Raw genomic sequence first — 27,741 nt, 5'->3', positions numbered from 1 at the left:
AAGTCTGAAGCTTACAAAACACCAGCTTCTAAAGGGAGTCCTGGAAGGTTTGTATGCACTACTTTTTAAAGCACATAGATGGAGACTAAGGGACAGGGCTGAGTCAGACATGTATTTCAAGATCAGACTTTTGAAGCAGGTGGAGTAAAGAAGCACAGTCCCACAAACTGAAGGAAATCAGGGAAACCTGTTTTAGGGAAATGTTTCGGTAATAAATGTCATACCTCTCTGGGAGTGCCAAAAGATTAGCCTAAGTGTATGCCTTACATTTATACAATAAGATAGTCCTTTAACAACATAACGAACTTGCAGCCTGTGCACAAGTAGTTTCAGCTTCCAGGGAAGAGGTGTATGTTTGAAAAATTCATTACATATCCCCATTAGATTTTATATTAATTTTGTCCATAGAACTGATATAATTCAGTGTTCAGCTCACCCACAGCTCTCTTATAATAAACAAGTGATGGGATGTGTTTAACTGTCTGAACTTCAACTATCTGATCACAGATGATTTTCACCTTTTCAGAATTTTTCACTGGATTTGGGTTTCCCCTCTTTGTGTCTTAACAGTTGTAAAATTTCTTAGTGTTCACTCTCTTATTCTCTCAGATGAAACTATTTAGACCATACAGATCAAATTAGAGTTTACTTAACTACAGAATTATAAGACTATGGTAAAAATGAGTGCATTGCAAGTTTTTCATGGTTTTTTTCTATAATAAATTAACTCCTGATTAGAAGACAAAAATATAAGCAGTAATACTTACAATATCCTTGCAGGTCATGAAAGAGAAAAGGCTTGTGTTTCTCAAGTGACTTAACCAAAATATTGCAGGCTTCTGAACCTTTATTCAGAATCATGTAAATCATCATTCTTGAGTCTTCTTGTTCAAACTTTTCACAGGCAGTGGCATTCACTTCTTCACAAGATATGACATTGCAGGCCAAAAGGTTATCTGCTATTTGCTCGACAATGATCATTACCATTCTTTGAATGAGATGTACTCTGTTGCTTTCAATAATTTCACTGAGAAGAGAGAATTCAATTTCTTAGAGTAAGTCTAGCTCAAACAGTAGCTGAAACGTAATCTGTCCTTCAGTATTCAGTGCACACTTTTGTGGTGCACTGAGTGGCTAATACCTACAGGTACAAATAGCATTTGGCAAATGGTGAGATCTTCATAAGAATGTAGAAAAGTTTATAAAAGTTTCTGTGAATGGTTAGGAGGTTTCTGGTAAAAAAAGATGCAGTATGGAATGTATCAGTATGGATACAAAAGTCACACAATATGTCTGAGACGTTGGTTGGCATCACAGAAACATATTAAAAGTTTCAATGGAAATTGCTTTTTAAAGTTATATTATTTACTGATATGTCTAAATATGGGTTCATATTTCTGGATCTGCATTTGAAAATCTTGGCAAGTTCATGCAGGTCATGACAAATATAATTTGATTCTTCAAACAAAACCTGTATGAAGTACTTAAATATTATTACACTCATTTTAAGATAAAAAAGTCAAACGAGTTACATTTAATGCCCAAGCTCACAGGCAGTCCTGAACACATCCCACAATGAAAACATCCCCAAACAGGCTTCTGTACTCTGTGGTTGGGATGGCTAAGAATCAGTGTCGGGGCATGCAAGCACTCCTAACCAGAAGGAATATATATATCTGATATTTATCTGTGTGTAGCTTGGAGAAATGCACAGATTCTCAGCTCCCAAGCTAGCCAAGAAGTGCCTGTATCTGGCCAAAATTATTTTTGAATAGCCAGTTTAAGGTAGGTAACAGCATTGTGTAGGCAGTAAGGAGATAAAAGAAAGATATGATAGGAATGAGGTAGGGCTCTGGCCTGATGTTGGAAAATTGGAGTCATTAGGGACAGCCCCATTTCAGTTGGGCAGCTCTGTTCTCTTTCCTTCCACAAAATCCAGGAGAGATTTAAGATATAATAGTAATAACTAGGGTAGTCATGGGAATGTCTTTTGTGGGAAGATGGGTATGTGCCACAAGCATTTCTCCAGAAAGAGCTGCATTTTGAGAATTTTACATTTTTTGCAAATTTGTAATTTCATTGTGTGGAATTTTAAAATAAATGTTGGGGGCATTGATTTACATGCACATGTCAAAATAAAACTGGACTATCATTCCACTAAGTTTTTTAGACCTTGAATATTACAGTAAATAAGACTTTTTCAGGGATAATTTTATAAAACTTAAGCTTCTGTATAATTGTGGGGGAAAGGGAGAAGATGGTCTTTACAAGTCTGAAATTATCTGCAATATTTTGGAATAAACTGTAGAAATTACTGTAAGATAGCTAAAACGAGTAATACCCAGTTCAGAAAGGTATTTCGTCAGAAAAAATTATTAAGCCAAAATTTTCTATTTGTAACATGGTAAAATAGGGATTTTTTATAAAAATTCTCCGTAAAGGCTACCTTTAAAAACATTTTAGAGCAAGACTTTTTACAATGTTAATAAATAGCCATATTATATAACTAGAACATAAATATAGCAATTATAATGTATTGGGTTTTGAGAAGATGTTTTCTTTTTAAGGTTATTTCATTTTTTTAATTACTATTTACATCTAACATTAAATACAAATAAACTGTAGTTTATAAATCTTACTTGTTCAGACTGAAAGTTTCAGTGCTTGAACTGTGGAACAGTGAATCTAATATCCAGAAGGAAAAACAAAACAAATCAAAAGATTGACTACTACAGATATTACTCTCATTTTTCTAGACCAGAAAAAAAATTACCTTTTGTGAAATGCTGATATGAAATTAGTCAGGTGTAATAATATTCTCTCTAGGTGAATTGACTACAATCTTATACATGTATTTGATAACTTTAAAGCATGTTTCAAATCAATAAGTGGGAAATATTGATTTAAGCAAGTTATTTTAATCTTCTGTGCTTTAATTCCTAAGAAACAGATCATTCCCATAGACCAGCATAATCATTAAAATATAACCTTTAAAGTAAATTTGGTCATTATTTTTGACAACCAGAAAGATACAGTTCATTTTTCACATTGTTTCAGTTCATGTTTCACATAGTTTCATAGTGTAATATATATATGCAGATTCTTATTTTTTACATTTTTATCATTAAGGATAGTGAATGAGCCATACGTTACTTATTTATTTGTTTTTACTTTGAATGATACCAAGACACATTCAGATGGAAATGGCAATTAAGGTAATAGGGTATAAAACCAACATTTAAATTCATGTATTCATTGCATAAAACTAAATAAAGGTACCTTAAATAAAATTACTTACTTTTAATAGATACAACTGAGAAAATATAGTACATTTGTGATAATATGTAGTAGGTCAAATTAAAGGTCCATCTAGCTCAGTATCCTGTCTCCAGCAGTGCCTTCTGTAAGATGTTACACTCCTTGGGATCTTTTCCATTTCCATTATATTCTTTTTAAGATAGAATGCTAGAGCAGACCATGGTATTAAGATATCATATGGCTTTATGGATGGACACAGTGCCATAATAATGTTCTCTCTTTGATTCTCCATTTCCTGACAGTTCCTTCCATTTGCTTTTACTGAGCATTAAGCCAATATTTTCATGGAGCTATCAATTTTAACCCCCAGCTCTCATTTGTAAAAGTTAATCACCATCCTCATGTAAGGAAACCCACAATTTTTAAGAGTAACTTAACAATATACTGAATTAAATGTTTGCTTAGACAAGCTTTTTTTAAAAGCCTTAAAATACTCAAATATCAAGTGTAGAAGCACAGTCTATTAACATTAACCCTCTCTAAACCAACTTAAATATTCTAAAGCTTCTAGAATCTACAGTAGTCTCCAGTATTGCCAGCTTTACTTAGTAATAATCTCATAGTTTGTAGCACACTAAATAGTATTTTAATAGTTAATAGTAATTAATAATAACTGCTAGTATACTAGATTACTACTTAGTCATAACTTCTGGAAAACTATACTGGCTTCACAGTGCTGAAAGACTAATTTGAACTCGCTCCTGTAAAAAGTATCACCTTAAATATTACAACTTTTCTAATAGTTTTTCTAAGCAAATGCATACGGGCTTTTCTTTTTTGTTTAAAGAAATAGTTAAAAGAAATAGTTGTAAATTCCCCACTGCCAAAGGCATGTAAGGTTACTTAAGAGAAAAAAATTTATAGCAAAATGAAGTTAAAACCTCTCTAAACTTTCTTCTTTAAAAATATTCGAGAAGGTAGTGGTAAGAAAGAAAGCCATTAACCCACTTCAGAGTGCTCTTAAAAAGACTCAGTAAGCAGTGAAGTGTCATAGTGCTTGTCAAAATCTCATGCCATATTATCTGTAGGTTCCTTTTCTCCTTGTACAATTACTTAATATCTTGTTTGCTTAAAGAGTATGTTGTGCAATACCTTTCTGTTGCCAGAAACATATGGAATGTTTCTTGATGTTAAGCAAGTTCCAGTTCATAACTATTTGAAATTTTATGATACAGCAGTTATCAAAACTCTAGCCTTCAGTCCAGGGTTAATGGTCAAGTTAGTAAATATTTCTACTACCAGTAGAAATGAGTGTATCTACAATGCATTTACTTCATTCACTCTTTAATGGTTTCACTGAAAGATAGTAACTTTAATTCATGAGTAAGATGTTCACTGTGGGACTCTGTGATATCTAGACTAAACCATGGAGTCTTGCTGTTCCAGGAAGCAAGGGCTCAGTGCTTTCCTCACTAATTAGAGCAGCACTGACTCAAGCAACTAGCTATAGTGAGGCAGGCCCAAAGAGGCATCTAACAACCCTAGATGCAAATGCAAAACCCATTTCAAAGTGGATGATTTATACTATCAGCATAAAGATTAGCCTAATCTGATATTACTCTGAGACATTAGGAATAAAACTCCCCAGCAACTCTGCTACTTCCCCTGTCACAGCAGTTGGCTCCAGACTTCCTCCAAGAAATCAAAAGAAGACTCTTAACATCAATGCTTCTGACTTCCTTTTCCCAGTAAATATTACAAAATGTTCCATTAAATTCACATACTGCATGATTTTTATATTTCTAGAATTAAAATCAGACAGGAGCCCTTCCTAAGATAACCATTTGCAGATAGATTGGATTTGTGGCTATCCAACAAGGCATTTGTATGCAGCACAGCTTTCTACAGCCTTTTAAAATACTTCCTTTCCCTGACTACTATATAGTAAGTCAGAGCGCAAGCAAATTGTCCCACTGGTGGTAGTAGTGAAGTCAGCGCTTGCAAACAGTTAAGATACAAAGGGTTGTTATGTGCAAAGAGCTACAAGACAACCTAAACTTCAGCAGACCAACTGGAGCACTTTATGATTGCTCACATTTTTACATGTAGTCTGGGCCTTAATCAATGAAGGGTATTTCTAAAGTGCACAGAAGGGGAAAATGCATAAAATGCTGAGAAATCTAGTAGCAGCGTCTGGGTGAAACAGGTTACTCAAATGGTTTTGAACACTTTTTTTCAGAATCCCACCCTGAACTGAAATCCTGGGCAAGGTCTGATCTGGCAAAAGCAGTGCTAGAGTGCCCTCCGCTGGCACAGCCCAGGCAGGGGACAAGGGGTTGCTCACTTGCAGAGTCTGAAGGGGAAGGGAAGGGGGCTGAAAGGAGGGGGAGGACAGCCAACATCTTAATATTTGAGCAAATGCTGAGAAAAATCCAGAGTGCCTAGATCAGGTGTGTTTCTCGATCCTTCACTGTTCTTGTATGACAAGGCATCAGGAGGAGCAACTCTTGAAAATATACTCACTGTTCTTAATTTAGGTAAGCATGGGCAGAATGTCTTTCCTGTCTCCTTCAGCATCTTTTCTATGTGAAATTCCATTTGGTTCTCAGCTGGTAAAAAAGTCCCTAGGAAAAGAAATAATTAAAACAAGTTTCCTTCTATTATCAAAATCATGTTTAAAAAGAAGATAATGAATGTCTTTATAAACAGTCTGTTGAAAGCAGAGAAATAGAATGACTGACTTGCTCATGTTCATACAGAGATCATAGTCATAATCATAGACAATGAGAAAATATGGAAAATATTTCCAAATAGCGAACAAGATCTCTTCTTTGCTAGGCACGCTCAGCAGTGTCACAGAACTGTCTTCTGCTTCACATCAACCTACATGTATTTTAGTTATACTTAGAAAATCATACAGCACACGCAAAGCATTGGATCCAGTGCATGAAGCCATGAAATGAGCAGAGAAAGAACTAGTCACCCAGCCTATCACGCAATCTCATTTCTCAATGCTCCTGTTTGGCACATTAATGAAATGTACATTTGTGACTCATCGCATAATAGTCTGTCATTAATTATCATTGTCTCAAGTTTCGCCCTCAAAGCTGATCCAGTGTGAGACTTCTTTTGTCTCCTCCCACCCTTTTACAGTACCCTGAGAGCTACTTCTCATGGTTAGCAAGAAGTACCGCCAAGTCTTGTTCTAGCAGTGTATGGTGCTAGTCTTGTTAGAAGACAGGTACCAAACTCCTTAAAGGCTTTGAGACCCAATTTCAATCTATAAGAATTACAATGAAGCAAGTGACAGGTCTGCCTTAAGTGCAACCAATTCCTTGACATGGCATTCTTTGTTGTCAACTCTATATGTAGTTAAAGAAAAAAAATTAAAAACAAGCAAATAAACAAAAAAACCTACAAACAAAGACAGGAGCCAAAAGGAGCCTAGGCTCTACAGAGGGATCTGGACAGGCTGGATCGATGGGCCAAGGCCAACTGTATGAGGTTCAACAAGGCTAAGTGCTGGGTCCTGCACTTGGGTCACAACAACTGCATGCAATTCTACAGGCTTGGGGAAGAGCAGCTGGAAAGCTGCCTGCCGGAAAAGGACCTGGGGTGTTGGTCGACAGCCAGCTGAATATGAGCCAGCAGCGTGCACAGGTGGCCAAGAAGGCTAACAGCATCTTGGCTTGTATCAGAAATAGTGTGGCCAGCAGGACTAGGGAAGTGGGCGTCCCCGTGTACTCAGCACTGGTGAGGCCGCACCTTGAGTACTGTGTTCAGTTTTGGGCTCCTTGCTACAAGAAAGACATTGAGGTGCTGGAGTGTGTCCAAAGAAGGGCAACCAAGTTGGTGAAGCAGAAGTCTTATGAGGAGCAGCTGAGGGAACTGGTGTTGTTTAGCCTGGAGCAAAGGAGGCTGAGGGGAGACCTTATCGCTCTCTACAACTACCTGAAAGGAGGTTGTAGTGAGGTGGGTGTCGATCTCTTCTCCCAAGTAACAAGCAATAGGATGAGAGGAAATGACCTCAAGTTGCACCAGCGAAGGTTTAGAATGGCTATTAGGAAAAATTTCTTCACCAAAAGCATTGTCAAGCATTGGAACAGGCTGCCCAGGGAAGTGGTTGAGTCACCACCCCTGGAGGTATTGTAAAAGATGTGCAGATGTGGCACTTAGGAACACGGTTTAGTGGTGGACTTGGCAGTGCTAGGTTAATGGTTGGACTTGATGATCTTAAGGGTCTTTTCCAACCTAATTGATTCTATGATTCCATGACTCTAAATTTGTCCAAAACCAGGAATGTCTGGCATCCTAGGGAGGGCACAGCTTCCAGAAGCATCCGAGATAGCCCAGCAACAACAGGGCACAGCACAATGATAACAGTGTAGGTAAATATAATATAGAATCATAGAACCATAGAATATCTCAAGTTGGAAGGGACCCATAAGGATGATCAAGTCCAACTCCCTCCTCCTCACAGGACTAGCTACCAATAAACCATATGACTAAGAGCATCATTCAAAAGCTCCTTGAACTCTGGCAGGCTGGCTGTAACAGAGTAGAAGAAGAGACATCAGAAATTGAAGGAAGCCTATTGCAAAGGTCTTGTAACAAACAAGTTCCACATAATAGTTAAGAAAATTAGTTACTCTTACCAATTGTCTTGATTGCTCAACTTTTTAACGGGGAAATAAAATTACACAAATATCTGGGCCATTTTGTATTATCAAGACAGTTTTCAATAAAAAAATAGGTTACATGCAATTATAGGTGATTTTTTTTCTGCTACTGCAAGGGAACTGATAATCACTGTAAAATGCCCACAGAGAACCTGAACCCAAGTTATATCTGATATAAATGCAAACTTCAGTTATGGTTGGATATGGCAAAGTAGAAGCTTTCAGTCATCCTCTCTCCATAAAAATCATATTGGCTTTTACTTGTTCAAAATTATTTGACATGGAACTCACAGCGATTTCCTTTAATGGGATATATATGAGAAAGGAGGTTCCTTCTCCAAATCAAACCACTGCTCTAATGCAATTTCTCACCCCGTAACTTTTTCAATTTAAAATACATCCATATTGATGCTCCATGGCATTTAATGACTTCTATGTATGAAGTAGAATTAAATATATGTAGCATGAATACCAAATTTAAGCCTGTTTCCCTGAGATGTCAGGGAAAAAAAGTGTCCTCAGAGAACAAATGTATTGGTAATCAGCAGGGAGCAGAGGGAAGGAGCTAGTGGCTAAGCCTAAGCAAGGTTATCTGGGAGCTTTTCTGTTAAATCTAGTAGTTGCTGAACACATAAAACATGAGATCCTGGTTCCTGATTCTTCAAAGCCTGGCAACAGCATCTCAATTGTATTATTTTGCAACTTCTTTAGTACTACATAGGTCTCTCTGTAGGCCAGTCAAAAATGTGCTTCACAGCACTATCATCTACCAGATCATGAATAGACCACTAGGTGATGCTTTACAGGTTATCTGACTGGACATTAGGAAGCATTTCTTTACCAAGAGGGTGGTCAAACACTGGAACAGGCTTCCTAGAGAGGTGGTCAATGCCCCAAGCCTGTCAGTGTTTAAGAGGCATTTGGACCATACCCTTAATAACATGCTTTAACTTTTGGTCAACCCTGAAGTGGTCAGACAGTTGGACTAGATGATCGTTGTAGGTCCCTTCCAACTCCTATTTATTCTATTCTATTCATCACAGTTGCTGCTAGCAAGGCCTGGTAGAGGAGCTATCTTGGATGTAGCAGCTTAAACCGTGGCAGAAGTTTTTGGATATGCTAATGCATTTTAATTATGAACTAAAAAGGCAGCGATTCTAGAGTGTACGCAATGTGCTGCATTCTATGTCTGATTTGTGACTATGCCAGATTTCCTTCTAGACAAGGGAATTGCAGGAGAGCAGTCCAGAAACCTCAGAATGGCAGGGGACTTCCAAGAACACAACTAATATATAGGGGCCAAGTATAGCTTAAAAAATACCATGAAAACTGCATATAGATACTGAGAGGGAGCCTTCAACAAGGCCAAGTGCCGGGTCCTGCACTTCAGTCACAACAACCCCATGCAGCACTACAGGCTTGGGGAAGAGTGGCTGCAAAGCTGCCCAGCAGAGAAAGACCTGGGGGTGCTGGTTGACAGCCGGCTGAATATGAGCCAGCAGTGTGCACAGGTGGCCAAGAAGGCTAATGGCATCCTGGCCTGCATCAGAAATAGTGTGGCCAGCAGGAGCAGGGAGGTGATTGTTCCCCTGTACTCAGCACTGGTGAGGCCGCACCTTGAGTACTGTGTTCAGTTTTGGGCTCCTTGCTACAAGAAAGACATTGAGTGCTGGAGTATGTCCAGAGAAGGGCAACCAAGTTGGTCAGGGGCCTGGAGCACAAGTCTTATGAGGAGCGGCTGAGGGAACTGGTGTTGTTTAGCCTGGAGAAAAGGAGGCTGAGGGGAGACCTTATCGCTCTCTACAACTACCTGAAAGGGGGTTGTAGTGAGGTGGCTGGAAATAGAACAAGAGGAAATGGCCTCAAGTTGCAGCGGGGGAGGTTTAGGTTGGATATTAGGAAAAATTTCTTTACTGAAAGGGTTGTCACGTATTGGAACAGGCTGCCCGGGGAAGTGGTTGAGTCACCATCCCTGGAGGTATTCGAAAAGCACGTAGACAAGGCACTCCAGAACATGGTTTAATGGGCATGGTTGATGGTTGGACTCGATGATCTTGAAGGTCTTTCCCAACCTAAATGATTCTATGATTCTAAATCAAAAAGAATGGGAGAAAAAAAAGGGTATAGGGTAACAGAACAGATTTAGGATTGTATATGGGAAGCAATTATCAACAGGGTTGCAGATGACCTTGACAATACTGGGAGGTAGAGCCATGTAAAATCGCTGGATAGTAAAGATGGAGGCAATTCCTTCTGAATAGTCAAAAGGATGCATTTTTTCATATTCATCATGGAAGGAAAATATTTGTGATGATGCTTTTATTCAACAAAGAAAGAAAAAGCGCAGAGTTATATTTGAAAGGCTGAGCATTTTCCAGCAAATCTTTTGATACCGGAAGTTCAAAATACTATTTTTTAGCAGTATGCAGGAAGCAGATTACATGGGTCAAGCAGCATATAGAAAGACATGAAGAAAATATCTATGAAATGAGAAGCAGAATTACAATTAAACATGCTAACAGGCAGTTGGTAGGTGGGGGCAGGCAGAGGGCATTGGCCACATAGATGAACAAAACTTGTGGAAGACAACCAGGAAAACTTGCAGATGGCTGTGAGGGGGTGAAGCTGTCATCCCAGGGTGCTGCAGACGCCGAATTTCTGCCATCAGCCTTCAGATCAGTTCTGGGAGGTCACACTGGACTACAACATCTGGCATCTTATCTTGAATACTGCCCATCATGATGACGGCAGCTCCTGCACCCACCAGCCAGCACCATCAGAGGGCCGTTTCTCGTTTTTCATATGGTCTTGCCAGCCGGCCTTCCACGAGAAGCACTTGCTGGAAGAATACTTTTGGTTTTTTTTTCGGGGGGGGGGTTGGAGGGGGTTGAAAGTAGTGAATTTCCCGGGGCTACCTTTTGTCGTGGCGTTCAAGTACCGTACCGACCCGGTACGGTGGTAACCCACAGGTCTCGCAATGTAAATAGCACAGGGCACTAGCAAAGGGGCCTGTTCAGGAGCCCGGCAACCGGTGGGGATCGATCTCTGGGCTGCAGCCCCAAACCCCAGCCCAGCACCGCATCTGTGCGCCGCCAAAAAGGGCCTCCGCGCGGGCGGCCCGGAGACGAATGCCAACGGCAACGGGGAGCAGACGCAGCACAGGCGGGCCGCCCCTGAAGGGCGGGGGGCGGAAGGGAAGGACGTCGCCGTGCGACGTCGGCCGGACGATGCCGCAGGAGGCGAGGCCAGCCCTCGGCGGGGTGCGCGGAGGGATACCGCCAGAGCTCCTCCCGCCAGCCAGGTCGTGCCTCGTCCAATCAGGAGGAGCTTTATATCGGAGCCTCACTCCTCGAGACAGAGCTGGGGAGCCAGTCAGCCGTGGCCCTGCGGCGGCCAATCACGGCGCGCCTTGCAAGCAGCCAATTGGAGGGGCGGTGTCGCTTGTTGTTGCCCTGTGAGGCGGCTGTGCTGTGGGTGCCGGCCGCCGCCGCGATCCGGGGAGGTCCCAGGCCCCGGTGCCCTCTCGCCTCTCGCTGCCCCCATCGGCCCCGCAGCCCCCGCGGAGGGCGGGGAGATGCAGCCCCCAGGCCCTCAGCAGCCGCCGCTCTATGCGCCCAGCAACGGGGACTTCACCTTTGTCTCCTCGGCAGACGCCGAAGGTGAGCGCGGGGCCGCGGTTGGGGCCGCTCCCGCCTTCTCGAGAGAAGGGCTCAGCGAGGCCCCCCGCGGAGCGGGTGGCTGCCGTGCCGCTGAGGCAAGAGGTGCCAGCCTCGCCCTCCTCCTCCTCCCCGCCCCCCCCCACCCCTCGGCCCCCGAGGTTGGTGGCGTGGCTGGAGGCGGAGCGGAGTGGCCGCAGCCCGAGGGCCGCGGCCCCGGGACGGCAGCGGGGTGCCGGGAGCGGCGCTTACGGCGAGTGCGAGCAGCTGCGTTACCCGCGCGGCGGAAGCACCGGCGTGGCAGGACCGGCCGCGCTGCGCCGTTTCTCGGGTTCTCCGAAAGCCGTATTCGAGGTTGTGCCCGGCGACCTGCCATAACCGTGACAAGCGCTTCTCTTTCCCCACGTTGCTGGAGGCGCAGTTTGGTGTCTACCGAGGGTTGTACCGTATGTTCACATTCGCTGTAATGCTGTGCCAAAGTCTCTGTGCCGTGTCTCGTTTCAGCGCAGTAACGAGGCGGGGGAAAGAAGCTCTGCGTGTAGTTTAGGGGGTGAAGTGTGGCCTGCTGCCTGACTGCTGCACAAATAGCAGTAGTGTACGAGCATGCCGTGAAGATCTGCCTTAAGACTGTGAAAATGAACATACAAGAGTCAACGTTGTGCTAAATTCTTTTGGTGCAGAATGATCTTTTGGGCTCTACCCATTTAAACAACAAGCACTCTACTTTATGTATGTATTTAGTTACTGTTGTAATTGTGGACAGGGGTAGGGAATCGTGTAAATCCTGACTCCTGTGCCCCACCCTGGAAGAGAATTACTGAATTGGAAAAACTACTGTAGAATACCTGTTCTTTGGTGAACTTCCCAGTCCTTCTGACAAGGAGTACTAATCAACAGGTACAGTCTCGGCTGTGGCTTTTTGTTGGGTTGGGGTTTTTCTTTTTCTGTTTTGTTTTTCTTCTCCACCTTGGTCTGAAAAAGGATCCACGTACCTCTGAGTGGAAACTCTCTGGATTCCCTCTGGAAGCATTTGTTGAGCAATGCTGAACCCAATCCAATACAGCCACCTGTCTAGTAGGAGGTATGGAATTGGACTCAGCTCTGTGTTCTTTATGAACACAAGCAAGGCAAGATCTCCTGCCTGTTCAAGTGTAGTCCTGTCTGCAGAGTGCTGCATAGAGGTACCCTAAGAAACAAAAACATAAGCAAAGTTAAACAGCTTGATATTTTTAAATTAAAATACTACACGTTGCACTCTAATTTCTATTTGTTTCCCAAATCTTAATCCATATGAAATATAAAAGTACAAGCTGTTTTATTTTCCCATCTTATTTCCATGAGAGGAAGGAGTGCTGGAGAGGTGTTCTCAATTAGCTGGACAGATATGGTAGAAAGAACAGACTGTTTGGGAATTTTTTTTGCCTCCTGTACTGCTTTTTCAAAATTGAGAGCAAAGACTGCCTTGAAAGCTGGTTTTCCACAATGCCTGGTTGAAATGAGGCATGTGAGATACCTCAGTTTTGCTTCTGTGGTGTTCTGCCTGAGGCAGTAGCAGTGAAGGCACCCTAATTCTCTCTATCCAGCGTCAATTCTTGGCAGATTCTTCAGCACTTGGCTTGCTGTTAACCATCTCATTCAAAGCAGTCTATAGAAGATGAGGTGGTGGATTTTTTTCCTTGGTTTCTGCACCTTTATGTCCTACCTGAGATGTCTTGCAAAATAGACTTAAGATCATGTTAATAGGTTTCATGATTAAAAAGTGTGCCTCTAGGTATTCACCAATCGCCAAGTGCTAAAAGGAGTCTTGGTAAATAAGACTTGTGTAGAAGTTTCCCTGCCGCAGGATGGATTTTCAGCGGTCACTGAGAAGGGAGAAATAAATGACTGGTTGGACTGTTGTATTTGCTTGTTTTGACAGCCATATTTGTGCACAAAGAGTAGAAAGAACCTCTCCTTGCAAAGAAGTGTTATGTTGTAGCATAAACAAATATGACAGAAGGGTCCCACTGACAATACAAAACTTCTGAGGCTTTCTCTACCTTGATGTCCAGGCATCAAGAATACATTTTTCTTTTTTCCTCCCTCTGTAAACAACAGAGGAAGGTTTTGCTTGTGTCTGTTGAGAACAGGGTATGTGTGCTGATACTGAAAGGAGCAAGGGAAATTCCTTTAAAGTTACAGTGATCTTTACAAGGATTCTGTGCAGATGGTGTTCCATGAATCAAAGCAATGGATCATTAACTCTCGTGGTAACAAAATGGTTGAAAAGCATTTATAGAGGAGCTTAAATTTGAGTGGCCTAGCAATCTGATTTGGTAAGCAGAATTCTGTTAAATTAATTGTAATACTGAGTGATCAGTGAACACTTCACATATGCTGGCTAAAGACTGTGTGACATTCTGTCACTGTACAAATGTTGTTTCTATAAAACTACATTGTGTTTTGATAGAAGATGTCACAAATGTAATCTACAAATATTGCCTGACTTGCCTCTGTGAGTACGTGTTTCAGAAATACTTGCTATAGCTAGGTGTTATAGGAAATCTGTGCCTAGGAACTTTTTTGTGTGAGGAACACACAACAACGGAAAGGCAAAATAAGATTTTCTTTGGTGAAGTGAAAAGGTGCTGGATGAGAAGAGATTTTTTTTGTTTCTCTATGTATTTGTAATAAGGTCTGTAGAAAAAATTTACATGTTTCTGTTTGCATTTTTCCTTTTTAGCAAACAATGGAAATCCATGATTCCCTAAGGGAATAATTATTTCCCTCTTCTATATTTTTTTCTTTCTTCAAGTTGCTTCATATATTTTCAGTTACTATTTTGTATTTTTCACCTGTATATAACTGCATACAATGAGAGAATAAAATTAACATTTATTGCTGACTTTGACACAGCCAGAACATACATAAGTTGCTCTTTGTTTTGTTTAGTACTGTGGCAGAGCAAGATCATAGTATATTGATGAGAACTCCTTGTGTCTCTTCTTATTGGCTGGAGCCTAAGGATCTCTGATAATATTTTTTTTTCCTAACATTTTCACCTGTATTAAAGGCAGGCTACAAATGAAAACTTCTACAAATGTTTTCCTTTCATGAAAAATTGGACATAAAAGCAGAGAATGGTTTGGCTGAAACAATGCCACTGTGCAGAAATGGGCTCCAAAAGAGGTATAGTATGGTCAGCAAAAAAATAAAATAAATAATCCACAACTTACAGTATGATGAGACTTTCATTAGTTAACTCCTTTTATGCCTTTAAATGCTTAATGATAAAGCACAAATTGAAGCCTTTCTGTCATACCATAACACTGTGTCATCCAAACAAGAGTTCCATCTAGAAGCTAAAACTTGGTAATTTGAGACCTAACCCAACATTGTTACTATTGCATTAAACCCAGAAGTACCCTTTCAAATTATGTATCTGTTAAAGTGTAATTTTAACTTCGAATATTTCATGGTGATGACCAGCACATGTAGCTTTGTATGTCTGTTGTTTATCTTCCAGTACTTTTGAAATCAAATGGCTTTTGGCAAGACATAAAAAGGTGTATTTTTATCTCCCTTTTTCTCTAAGATCTTAGTGGCTCCATAACAACTCCAGATGTTAAGCTAAATCTTGGAGGAGAATTCATCAAAGAATCTACTGCTACTACATTCCTAAGACAGAGAGGGTATGGCTGGCTTCTAGAAGTGGAAGATGATGACCCAGAAGATAACAAGCCACTCCTGTATGTCCTAATTATTTTTGGTATCTATCTTTATTAGCTGTGTAGGACAAACAAACAAATTGTAGCCTCTCAAATTGTCCCACAGCCTTTTGCTGTGACTAGAATTCTGTTTGACAAATTACTTGACCAATGAGTGTTTTCTTTGGCAGGAATGAAAACATTGTTTGTCATTATGGGTTTTATTTTTAGTGTAAAAGAGAGGCTTGTTATTCACTGTAGGGGAAGAAGGAAGGAGGAGGTAAAATGCAGTTTTATTAATCTCTATAAGTATAAAGTTTTTATGGCTTTTCTGCTCTTATCTGTTGATCTTGTAATGGTTTAAAAAATTAGATTGTATTCTTTCTATGTTTTGCGCTGATGTTGTGAGTTTCTTAATGCTGACAGAGAATCAGAGGCTAAGACAATCCTGTGGAAAGATTTATGTTATGTAAATCTAAGTAAATTCTGTCAGTTACTCTGAAGTAAAAGTATTGTGAATGATGCTCATTACAGTATGGATGCTAGAAGCAAGGTAGCACAAACTTTATTATCATTGATGCTATCTTATATTATAAAGCTAGATTAAAAGGGTGTTAGTGTTGAAAGACAAAAATGTCCTTAAAACTGAAAATCTCTACATACCTTGTTATGTTCACAGAAACATGGTTGGCTGAAGAAGGTTTGTATCTTAAGGTTACTACACTGTGAGTCAGGCAGCCTGGGTTGTAGTCTTTGTTCTGCACCTAAGCAACTTCATTCTCAGTGTCTCAGTGTTTTCCAGTGTGAATTAAAGATAAAGATGCTTTAAAAAAATGGAGTGAGCAGGAGAGTACTCTGGAGAACTCAAATGAGAGTGTTGGGAGGGAACAGATGCCTGGAGAGCTTAATAATGAAACTGCTACTTGAAAAGTACTTTAAATTGATGTGTGCGGAAGTAGCTCTGTGTGGGAATAATTGTTCTGTAAACCTCTAACTTTTAATTAAGAAACAGAATGGTGTACTGAGGTGACAACATATGAATTCCCACTTCTGTGTAACTTTTTGTACCACAAAAACCAAGTTTGTGATTCAAAGACAGCTAGGTGTTCTAAGCTGCTGATTGCTGGGAGCGAGGAGAACATGCCAGGAAAATGATCAGTTTGCGGTAAACAGGATGAATGTAATTGTCCTAACAGAGAAGACCTTGATCTGATTTTCATGTAGCAGTTTTTGTGCAGTTGTGATTATTCCCAGAACATGTGCTGTAACGAAGCCTTGTAGCCTGAATCCTACTAAGGATTTAAAGAATAGCAGCCAGCTAAGGGAAGTTCACCAATGCAGTGCTACCGTGCAAGTGTTCAATAGCGTGAGATTTTTTTTTTTTTCCCTTTCTCATTGGGCAGCCTTACTCCAGACACTTGTTTCCTGTTACAGCTACCATCACTTCTTAGGTGAGGTAGCTGTCAGCTTCATGCAAAAGACTGTTTATTCAAGTAAGAAACTGTCAGAAGCACTAGGTGGTGACAAAGAATTATTTCAAGACAGGAAATATTTGTGTTGCACAGTCTTCAGAATAAAATGTAGGAATGCTACATCCTGTTTAGATAAACACAGGAAAATAGATGCTTCTAGTTTACTCCTTAGATTCAGGGATGTGTTAAAGAACAATTTTTGTTGTTTAGTCACAGGTTAGTAATACCAGTTCTGAAATAGCTTCAGTAATAGCAATCCTGAAGTTGCCTTGAGAGACTCAAGGAGCAGTATTTAATTTTTTTTTAAAAGAGAAATTGTGGTGAATCATGTCTTTGTGTTTATTTCTTGCTTCAGCTTTTCTAAGGAAAAAAGCCATAAATCAAAGCCTTGTACAAAACTTTCATGAATGGACTTAGGATATGATTCTACATCTTTCTCCATTGTGCTCTTAAATGTAGAGCAGAGGGATATCTGCCGGGAAGTCTCTTGCAACTCTTCAGAGCTCCTCAGTCATGACTGCATAAGGAAAACACTAGTGTACAGTTCTGTCTTAAGGTTCCACGCATAAAGTTAAAGAAGTGGATTTGCCTGTTACTTGGGAAGTCTGATTCCTTCCCTTCATGCTAGGATAATCAGGGCAAGATGTACCAGTGAAGAGTCAAGAGTCTCCTATCCAGAAGAGTCTTGTGGTCAATTTGTAGCTGCTTACAGATAGTTTGTAGCAGGGAGTAGAGAAGGCAATTGGAGAAAAGCACGATCTGTTGACAAAATTTATCGCTAATTTAATTGACTTTTATTTATTTTTTTTACCCAGTAATTAAACAATTGGCATAAACTTGTCTGCAGAAGACTACTGTTGTTGAAGCAAATTAAACCCCATTTTATTTTAAAAAATTGTTTTTACCTGGTGTATTTTGAATGGTTTGGGATTAGTGAATGTAAGGGTATTCTTTCTTGTAGAATTTGAAGTAAAATGTTTCCATAATAAGTGTGCTCATGGCAAACTGCTCAGCACAGGAATACACCGACATCCTACTTTTGTGTATGCATGTCTTTGACTTTTAAGTAGTTACGAGGGTATGAATGTGTCATGTGTTCCTGCATGTCGGAAAGTAGATCTACTGTTTTAATGTAGGCTGCTAGGGTATGTTGTGTATGTTTTCTGTTCTCAGTCATGTAATTGATTTTTAAGTAACTAAATACATCTAACTGTGTCACACCAGTTACTGAATGTGGGATGAAGGTATGGTGTTGCTTTGTTGTGGACGAACTGTTCTTTTGCTAGTTATGGCTTCAGAAAGCCTTATGGGTGACAGGAGACTTGCTCTGTAAACCTACTGTTTGTCCCTGTGCTTATTTTTTATGCTCCACTTCATTACTGTGGTGTACAGTAATGCTCTCTTGCTTTACAATTTCAGGGAAGAACTTGACATTGATCTGAAGGATATTTACTACAAAATTCGATGTGTGTTGATGCCTATGCCATCCCTTGGGTTTAATAGGCAGGTAGTGAGAGACAATCCAGACTTTTGGGGTCCTCTGGCAGTTGTCCTCTTCTTCTCAATGATTTCATTATATGGACAATTTAAGGTAGGTGTAAGCCTTCTACCTAAAAAGAAATCTAAGCTAAATTTTGGGGCATGATTGCTGAGTAATTTGCATTCTCACATAGGTAGAAAGTCTTTTCTTCACATACTAATGCAAAGCATTTCAAATGCTGTCTCTCAATTTAATATGTAGAAAGACAGCAGTAAGAAATGTATTAAATAGTCCACAGATAAGTTAATCATGATGAAATGTCAGGTTTATTTTTATACAGTACAACAAAGGAAAGATGTGGTTTCTAGAGGAAACAGATTGATACTAATGGGTTTATAGTCATATTAGTGAATCTTTCCATTTTAATTGTGACCTTTTGTTAACGTGCTTTTTGTTCTTCCATAACATTTTTTAGTAATATTTGCTTGGATGCCATGAATTTTAATTTCCTGACAAATAAAGCTACTTGTTTAATTCATACAATATCACTGCTTTATCTGGTATATTTAGTTTTCATTAGAGCCATTTGCTATTTTGTCCTCCCTGCTCAGTTACAATCAGATAACTTTCCTCTGGTCAATAGACTTTTTCCATAATTCCTTTTGAACTCCAGGCTGAATAGCTATTCGGAGGCATTGTGCAGATTTAATTGGCCTCCCTAAACACCATTAGCTTTTTTTCTTTAAGTTCACATTGAAATAGAGAAGTGGTATTATTTATAGTCACAATTTGAATGTGATCCTAGGTGATCCTGCTTCAGAAATCTTTATGACTATATGTGTTGTTCCAGTTGTTTTAAATACAATGTAGTATAGCAATAAGCCATATGTAAAGTAGCAGAATGTGCTTATGCAAGGATTTTTGTGAATGGTGTGATAAAATCATTCCTTTTGCGACCTCTGGCTTCCATATGGTGTACCAAATGCTGACTGAGAACTCATTCTCGGTATCTTGTTTCTATGAGACTTGAAGTGTGTAGACTAAACCACTGTATTATTCAAGTCGTCTTGGTGGACCACTTAGCTGTCTCCTAGGTAAAGCAAGGACCATTCCTTGATCCCATGACAGATAAACTACCTTCTGCAGTTCATGTACCTACTGTACCTGAAAAGTAGGCCTGATGTTTCTTAGGAACAGTGGATTTACTATACCAATGCAAGAGTGCTGTACATGTGTGAGAAGGGAAAGCTAGTAGCCAGCAACAGAATGACTGACAGCAGCTAGACTAGATGAACTGAATGGTGGGTTGTAAGCTGGAGAAAGATGAGCAGTCCAGCTCTAAGACTTTAATCTGGTCCTCTTCTTTTAGACAGTGGAAGAAAGCAGGAAGTAAAAGGAGGCCATGTGCTATTTTCACAAATAGCATAGAGCTGTTATATTTATCTATTCTTTTTAAGTTGTGCTGTGGTTTTTATCTGGTTTTCCCCTATTTGATTCTTCTGGGAATCTGGAACTTTTAATTAAGCAAAATATTCAATTGAGTACTAACTTCACTTCTAAGGTCAGCTATTGTACATTTGGAAATGCAGAGACTGGACTGATACTTTTGTTGCCTTCTAAAAAGGTATTTCAAAAGGGAGAGCTTCACTTCTAATCCTCCCAGTGGCCCAACTCCAAGAATAGCTAAGTTACTTTGAAGGTTCTGTTAAGCCAGAGAATGATTTTAAGATTTCTTCTTCAGTTTAAGAGCAGAGCGATGAAAGAAGCAAGAAGAAAATAATGAAAGAAGCAAGAAAAAATGACAGACTTTGCTCCAGGAGTCTGGGGCTGTTTGTTAGGTTGTAATCATCAAGGTTAAAGTTCTATGTCTTCTTCTGAGCGTTCTCAGTTTGAGTAAAGAATAAAGTGGCGTCTTTATGGATGAAAGAAGCAGAATTCCAACTCCTTGTGTTGGTTGGCCTGACTTTTAAAAGTTGTCTGAGCCCACGTTTTGTAATAGGCAGGATGTGAAGACATTTAGCTAGGGTGGTCTTAGCTGTAGTTTTAACTAAACTCTTCCTACTCTGCTACAATATTACAATACTTTCATAAAACATTGCACATGCATTTCATGTTCACCAAACTTACCATTAATATGATTCTGTAAATGTAACCTCTGAATTTTATTCTCAAGTTGCATTGTGATACTAAGTAAAAACTATTCTTGCCGCAATTCAGAACTCAGTTTTGCATAATAAAATCGTTGACTGCAGTGAAAGTGATTAATAGAGATGAGTTTTCCTTTCTCACAATGAAAATGATTAATATAAATGAATTGTTCTTTATCTCTTAAGGTTGTGTCTTGGATTATAACTATTTGGATATTTGGATCCTTGACAATTTTTTTACTGGCCAGGGTTCTTGGAGGAGAAGTAAGTACCCATATGCAAAAAGGACGTAGGGGGAGGTAATATAAAGTCTCTTGGCTACTTTTTTCAGTAGTAGTTGGGTTTTCTTGGTGCTTGGCTTTGGACCTTGTAGCCAACTAAGAATGGATGCAGTTGGTAAGTGTAATGTCTACATTTCAGGTTCCTGGCCTCCAAAATAAAATCTGAAATACAGACATGGTCAGCTAATCTTTCTGTGTCATGGATGGTGTGCTGGATGTGATAAACAATCTGGAAATTTGTACTATGAATCCCAGAAATTCTAACAGGTGCCTGTGATCCAGAACTGAAGTCCATTCTTGAGGGACAAGTGCTTTCAATTTTTCAGTCACTGAGCTAAATGGGACCCTTTCTCCTCCTTTGCACTGCTCTTGTGCTGCCCTTTATTTAAACTTTTTTTTTTTTTTTTAATGGGGCTAGCTGCAGTTGTATAATGTCCTTGTGGGTAGAGCACCCACCAGTGTTTGTTTTCATCCTTGGCCTGATGCAGTTCAGACCCCTTAAAAGATGAAAGTCAGCGCATGTTCTCCAACTGCAAAGCCAATTGAAGTTCTGGCCTACATTGCTCCCTCCAGCTGCTTGCACCAGCAGGGTTGGAATAGCTGTTTGAGCTGTTTACAGATTGAGTCACTAAGTGATTCGGGTGTAAACAACAAAAAATGACTTACAGCAAGGCCCACAGGCAGCTACAGTGGAACAGTCAGGAGGGTACAAACTTCTTAAAATGGCTCCGCAGCATAAAATGCATTGAACTGTGTTGTGAAGAGCTAAATATTCAGTGATACTTGATTTTTTGTATTTTTACTATGCATCTTGCATTAATGATGAACTGGTGTTGCAGACTTCCTACATTATTTACATTTACTTTAATTTTTTTAGATTTTCCTTTTAATCATAATTGCTAGCATCTTCTTGTGTGAACACTGTTTTGAAAGAAAAAGCTTTTATAAATGTGGTTGCATGGTATTTCTGCATACCAGCATAATCCAGATGCCCTTAAATCAATCTGTTTTGTGGCTCAAAATGTGAAATTAACAGAATGTATAAACTGGGGAGAAAGTATAGGTCTGCACAGTTCACTCTGAAGTATCAACAGCCACAAGAGATTGCTTGCAAGATGGTCACTTGTCTTGCCACTAGTTTTCCTGTTAAATCCAAGAAGCCTAGCTGGACCCAGGAACATTTCAAACTGTAGTAGGGGAGAATCAGACATTTTAATCCCCATGAAGCTAAAACCAGCTATGGAAGTATTTTGAATAAATCTGTTTAAGATAGTCATAATAAATTCAACTGGAAATTAGAAGATTTCTGTGCCTTAGAGGCATCAGGTTCTAGGTCTTCCACTGGTGCCAAAAGCATTCATGTGCTTTATATATTTATTTATGTATCATGGATATGAGTATGTTAATGCAGAAAATTACATCTTTGCTGCTTATGACAGCCAGGACTACAGCTAGTGACTGAGAGGTCTGTTCTAGTTCTGTGCTCCTGGGTATCATATGTACACTCCATGGAGAGTGGCAGTTGAGAACCACTTAAGGCGGAACATGAAAATGTGAGGGGTGGGTGGAATTACATATTTTAACCTGTGTAAATACTTGCCTTGGAAGTGATAAAATTGTCATTTATAGTGTTTAAAAAAAAAATAAAAATGAAGGCAGCATTTCTAAGAGAACTGAATGATTAATTACAAAATTCTAGGGGGTAGCATGCAAAAACAATTTTCGTACTAGCAAGCTTCCTTTAGCTGAAATTTCATTAATACCTAACACATTATTATCGCTATTCATACTGTTATAACAAGATCAAAGTCTGTTTGGTCACAAAGATAGAGTACTAAAAACCTTGGTTTTATGTGCTTGAAAATTTCAGGTTGCTTATGGCCAGGTTCTTGGTGTGATAGGATATTCCCTACTTCCCCTCATTGTCATAGCACCTGTACTTTTGGTGGTTGGATCATTTGAAGTTGTTTCTACCCTAATAAAAGTAAGTTCAGTATTGTCTATTGAGAATTGTTTACAGTTATTTTTAAGTCACTTTCCTAACACTTCAAGTATTAATCTATTCAGGACAATGTAACTGTGTCAAAATATTCAGAGCTACAATGTGAGCTCTGTGATCCTTTTGGTTAGCCTGGTGAACATGACTGCTAAGCGAATTCTGTTCTAAATGTTTCTTTTGAGTATTTGGGGATATACAGTGCTGTTGCTATAACAACACCTGTTGATATCAGGTTAGCTTCTGTTTAATATTTTGCTGTGCTATAATAGCTGCATTAAAAATAAATAGGATTATCATTTTGAGAAGAGGATGCATAAATAAACCTCAAAATGAAGAATCTGAAAATAAGCTGTTCTATCCCTTCCCCCATCATCCAGTTTATTTTTAGTTACTGCAGCATGAATATGACGTTAGTCATTGTTCTGAGACCTTCCCATAGTGGTAGCAGTACAAAGCTCTCAATACCCTTTGCAGAGAAGGTAAGTATTGTTCTGATTTTACAGATGTGGAATGTAAGGCACAAAGCAAGAATAACTGGCCTGATACCACCTGTGGCTGGACACCTTTTATGAAACTAGCAATGTTCCCTGAAAGATCCCAGAACTACATAACGTTCCTGAACACTTCCAGTACTTCTTAAAGCCCTTTTAGGTAGCCTTTGAAGTTATTGCTGAACTTTTGGAAAGGTTGACTGAGAAAATTCTGTTACTAGCTAAGCTGTATGCTTTTCGAGTTCTTGTTCTGTTGATTTGATTGTTTTCTGTGCTTTTAACTTGCTGGTAAACAGTATAATTGAAGTACAACTAAAGTGTATAATAAATAACAAAATTGCAAGTTAACAAATCACAAACACAGCAATTACTATTAAGTGGTACAGTCAGAAAGCAAATCATTAATTTGGCAGTTAACTAATAATATGACTTGAAAATAAATACATGTTAATGAAACCTCTATTACTTGATTACTACTAACAGTCTTACATTTACTTCAGGGAGAATCTGTGCAAGGTTCTTACCTTTGCATCATTAGTGTGAAAATGCAGGACAAGCCCCATATGGCCAATACTACTTATGCTGTGACAAGTACTACTTCTTATGGCTTGAGAGCTCTGTGCTTGGGGAAATATTTCACAGTCCTAAAGTTGGGGAACTTACAGTGAAATAGTGAAATTCCAGTCAGTTCTTTTCCAGCTGCAATCAGCAAAGTAAACTACTCAAGTAATGCACCTCAATTGTTATAATTGCTGCAATTTTCCTAATGTATCTTAGGGAATTCAGTCATGATTTTGATTGTCCTTCTTGTCCATCTCTGCAGTCCTGGGTTAGGCAGCAAGAACAGAAGTATGCAATCACATGCAAATTTTTTTGTTTGTTTGTTTGTTTGGTTTTTTTTTTACAACGGCTGTTGAACTGGCCACATAATCCCTCAAGCGGCTTCAGCTCCTCTGACAAAACTGTGGAAAAAGTTATTTGCTGGGGTCCTATTATGGCTGCCCTCTTTGGTCTTCTGTTTTGCAGAAGATTACAGTGTTTTTGCATGCCACTCAGTTTTAAGTATTTTTCCATTTTTATTAATATTCAAGGTGCTGCTAAAGGATAATAATGTCTGATTACTTTTTGCTATAACCTTGTTAGCTTGAGGTTTGAGTCAAGTTCACTGACTTCAAGACATTTTTTTTAAAAGTATGCATGGTAACTTCATACAACATAGTAGATATTCATAAGTAATGTTACTTTCTACCAGTCTTTTAAACTGGTTCTTTCTTAACTTAGTAAGCAATATAGGTTTTGGTACAGATTGTACTTTGGCAGGGTTCTCACTGCACCTGAAAGGAATAGGAATGTGAGGTTCAGTTACCTTGAAGGTGGAGGTACCATAATTAAAGAAAAGCTTATAAGCCAGATGAATCCTGAAATAAAAAATGGTAATTTAACCCTCTGGTATATATTGTAGGAGGAAGAGTCAAGTATAGTAACTCTTTTGCTTAAGAAAGAGAGGAGTTAATAGTTGGGGACAGTCAAGGTAGAAAGAAAAGTTACTAATCCAGTGAAGTTTCAAATTATTGGTGTATGTAAGCTTATGGCTTGCTTTATGGTATCTATATGTCTTACAATAGAGAAAACTTACTGTAGATCCTTAGTTGCTCACTTGAATAAAAATGTCTCAAATGAAAATAACATGCCTATTTGTTAAATAGTTCTCTAAACTTAAATGAAAATGCTTAATATATTTGTTTTATGTGTGTGTGGAGTTCTTCCCCCAAAAATTCTTTGAGGGGTTTCTTTTTAATTATATTGAGAGATGAACTGATATTTATCTTGGTATTTGGAGAGATTTTCTTGTGGTGTCAGCTAAGACTGTTCATCTTCTTTTTCAGTTGTTTGGAGTCTTTTGGGCTGCATACAGTGCCGCATCATTATTAGTTGGAGAAGAATTCAAGACCAAGAAACCCCTTCTAATTTATCCAATCTTTTTATTATACATTTATTTTCTGTCCTTGTACACTGGGGTGTGATCTAGTGCAAGATGTGGCCAGAGACCATATTTTATTCATTTGCAGACTGATAATGCATAAGATTAAGGAGACCGGAGATAATACAAGTGACTGTTTTGTATCCAGTTGTCAAGATGTTTTAAGATCGAAGAGCATATTTGTGTATATTATTTAATGAAGCAATTGTAGCTATATAGATTTGTATCAAAGTTCTAGGTTTAAGACTCTTCAGATTTTAATGAACAAAATAAAAGAACCTTGTGTTTTGTAAGAAAGTGTAGCAAAACCACAACTCAATACCTGTGCCAAAAGCACTAGGACCAGATTACTATATTTGAGGAGAAAAATGAGAAGTTAACTGTAACAATCTCAAAGTGCAATTTTTCTTTTGAGCTTAAACACAGCTGGCTTTTTTGGCACAGCAAATTCTGTAGATAATATATATTTATGAAACAGTCCTGATTGTTCACAGAATAGTCTGTATAATCAAGACATGAAGATACTACTTTTAATTTAGTGCCTCAATTACTTTGATTTGGCTACTGAGTTTTTATAAATTCCAATTTGTTTTCAAAACATGTATATACTGTGTATTTTGTATCTATGGCTTGTGTGTAGCGTAAATACTCCTTGGTTAAGGATGTATGTTGGGTTTTTAAAAATTGAAGATAGAAGTATTTGAAGTCTTCATTTACTATCTCTGACCAAAGGAGCAAGATATTTACTGTGTGACATAGTTAATTAAAATGCATATTTAGAGAATCAAATTATTTTACTTAAAAGTATGAATTTACAGAGAAATGGGTGAACACCTTTCTCAAATGTAGTACTGGCTTAATGTTGGAGAAAAAAAGATGATTTATCAAATTTGTGTGATCTTTAAACAATGTTATTTGATGATGACAAAATAAAAATAATGCTTCCCTAACTATGTTTTACAACATCTTGCTCTGTCTTGCTTTTAATAGCATGGTATTTAACATGCATCTATTTTTTTTTTTTTTCCCCAGTACTATTAATCCCTTGTAAAGAGAAATAAAAAAGATTTGTAAGGCCAGATTCTCCCTCCACTAAATAAGGCAGAATTACAGCCTTAGTAACAATTACAGTCTTGCTAAATTTGACTATCCAAGGATTATGTAATAACGTGATGACATGTTAAATATTTCCTGTGTACTGTGTTGATTGCTTATGTAATCGTCCTTATGGTAATGTTTCTTCACAAGGGAAGTCCGCTGAAGTTAATTTTGCATGGTACTAACTTAGGCATTTGCAATCTTCAGTATTTAGTATTGCCAAATAGATCTCCAGTTTCTTTTTTTTTTTTTTTTTTTTGGTAACAGAAAAAAAGCATTCCCCATGCCTTTATTATTTGCAGCATTAAAAAAAAAAAAAAAATCAACCATGTCAAGGTAATAGCAAGGGCTGTCTTTGATCCATGGTGGACATATTTCCTTATAAGAACTGTAGTTTTTCAGCTTTTTAGACTGTGTAACTTCCCATTTTGGTAATTTATTTTTACCACTCATTACTGATGCAAAATATATATTTAAATTCCAACTCTACCACAAACCTTTAGCTTATTCAGTCTGCTTTTCTGGTGGATGCTTGTGTTGGTTTTAAACAGAACTACTTAAAGTTGATGCTGGACATAAATTGTAATGTAATACTCTAGGTTGTAATACATTAAAGGAGAAAAACTGGTAGAGCGATTGACTTTTCACCTAATTTTTTACTTCTACAGAAGTTCTGGTGGAATTACTGCAGTTGTACTAAACCGATTATACCAGCAGCTTATTCTTATCTGCAAGTGTTTTGTGAGCATTCATTCTACATTCTAAAAAAAAATATGAAAGTTACAGTGTATTAAAAAAAAAAGCGCATGTTAGCTTTGGAATCTTGCATGATAATCTGGTCTTATCTCTTTTTTTCATGACTTATATTTCTTTTTTAACAGGACTATCCAATTAGTATTAGAAGACTCAACCCAGACCCTGTGAATACATGTTTAACATCACCACAATCATGAAGGGCAAGGACACTTTTAGGTTATGAGGCTGTCAGAGAGCTTTAAGCCTAGTTCATCTTTGCATAGCTGGTCATTAGATGTCCATAATGGCTCCTGTGCATCTGAAGTGACTATGAATATTCAAAGGATGCAAGAATGTTCTATTTAATCTCCAAATAGCTTCATTTCCTCTATACTAATGTTCTGTGAAATTTATAGTTGCAGTTTTAACTTCCTTTCCACAGACTTGGCGCATGTGTAATATGCAATGTAGATAAGCACTTAACATAGTACATATTTTGTACACAATTGCAGATTTGCACCTTTTAATCTTAGTATCTCTAGGGTCACCTTTTGCATATGCTGTGCAAGAAATGTACAACAGCTCTCAAATGGTTCTGATAGTTTGTAATAACTTTGCATTCAACAAACTCATATTTTTAGATGAGGTATGTGTGTAAATACAAGATGTATTTTATAAAAATTTTGAATTAAACTTGTTTACAGAACGTATGAAGTTCATTTATATTTACTGAATTAAGACACATCTATATTCCTATACATTATCAATCTCAAGCTTT

General features: G+C 38.6%; 2 protein-coding genes across 4 annotated transcripts in view; one reads left to right on the top strand and one right to left on the bottom strand.

Annotated features, from left to right (window-relative positions):
* The window catches only part of NLRC4 (NLR family CARD domain containing 4), a 103,212-nt gene extending 92,473 nt beyond the window's left edge, over window positions 1–10,739 (bottom strand). The window contains 2 exon segments of the mRNA XM_052806652.1: window positions 768–1,027; window positions 10,702–10,739. Of these exon segments, the coding sequence (XP_052662612.1) occupies window positions 768–1,027; window positions 10,702–10,739 (298 nt within the window).
* A 626-nt stretch (window positions 10,740–11,365) lies between these two features.
* Window positions 11,366–26,985, top strand: YIPF4 (Yip1 domain family member 4). 3 transcript variants are annotated; one of them, XM_052805902.1, is made up of 8 exons: window positions 11,512–11,596; window positions 14,646–14,761; window positions 15,168–15,321; window positions 18,171–18,342; window positions 20,565–20,642; window positions 22,530–22,643; window positions 23,036–23,137; window positions 25,036–26,985. In XM_052805902.1, the coding sequence occupies exons 2-8, from the start codon at window positions 14,713–14,715 to the stop codon at window positions 25,171–25,173; spliced, it is 807 nt and encodes a 268-aa protein (XP_052661862.1). In that variant the 5' UTR covers window positions 11,512–11,596; window positions 14,646–14,712; the 3' UTR covers window positions 25,174–26,985. The 3 variants fall into 3 exon arrangements, with proteins under 3 accessions (XP_052661861.1, XP_052661863.1, XP_052661862.1); XM_052805901.1 differs by lacking the exon at window positions 14,646–14,761 and having other exon boundaries at window positions 11,366–11,596; XM_052805903.1 differs by lacking the exons at window positions 14,646–14,761; window positions 23,036–23,137 and having other exon boundaries at window positions 11,372–11,596.
* Window positions 26,986–27,741: the final 756 nt, after the last annotated feature.

Source organism: Harpia harpyja, chromosome 13 (assembly GCF_026419915.1).
Source record: "Harpia harpyja isolate bHarHar1 chromosome 13, bHarHar1 primary haplotype, whole genome shotgun sequence".
Lineage (NCBI taxonomy): Eukaryota > Metazoa > Chordata > Aves > Accipitriformes > Accipitridae > Harpia > Harpia harpyja.
Note: the sequence above shows the minus strand (reverse complement) of the source record. Positions and strands in the feature narration are given on the sequence as shown.

Excerpts from the sequence above, each read along its gene's own strand:
- YIPF4 (XM_052805901.1), top strand. The coding sequence starts at position 11,512 with ATGCAGCCCCCAGGCCCTCAGCAGCCGCCGCTCTATGCGCCCAGCAAC. Across the intron at positions 18,343-20,564 it reads CATTATATGGACAATTTAAG|GTTGTGTCTTGGATTATAAC; the intron begins GTAGGTGTAAGC and ends TTATCTCTTAAG. Across the intron at positions 20,643-22,529 it reads CCAGGGTTCTTGGAGGAGAA|GTTGCTTATGGCCAGGTTCT; the intron begins GTAAGTACCCAT and ends TGAAAATTTCAG.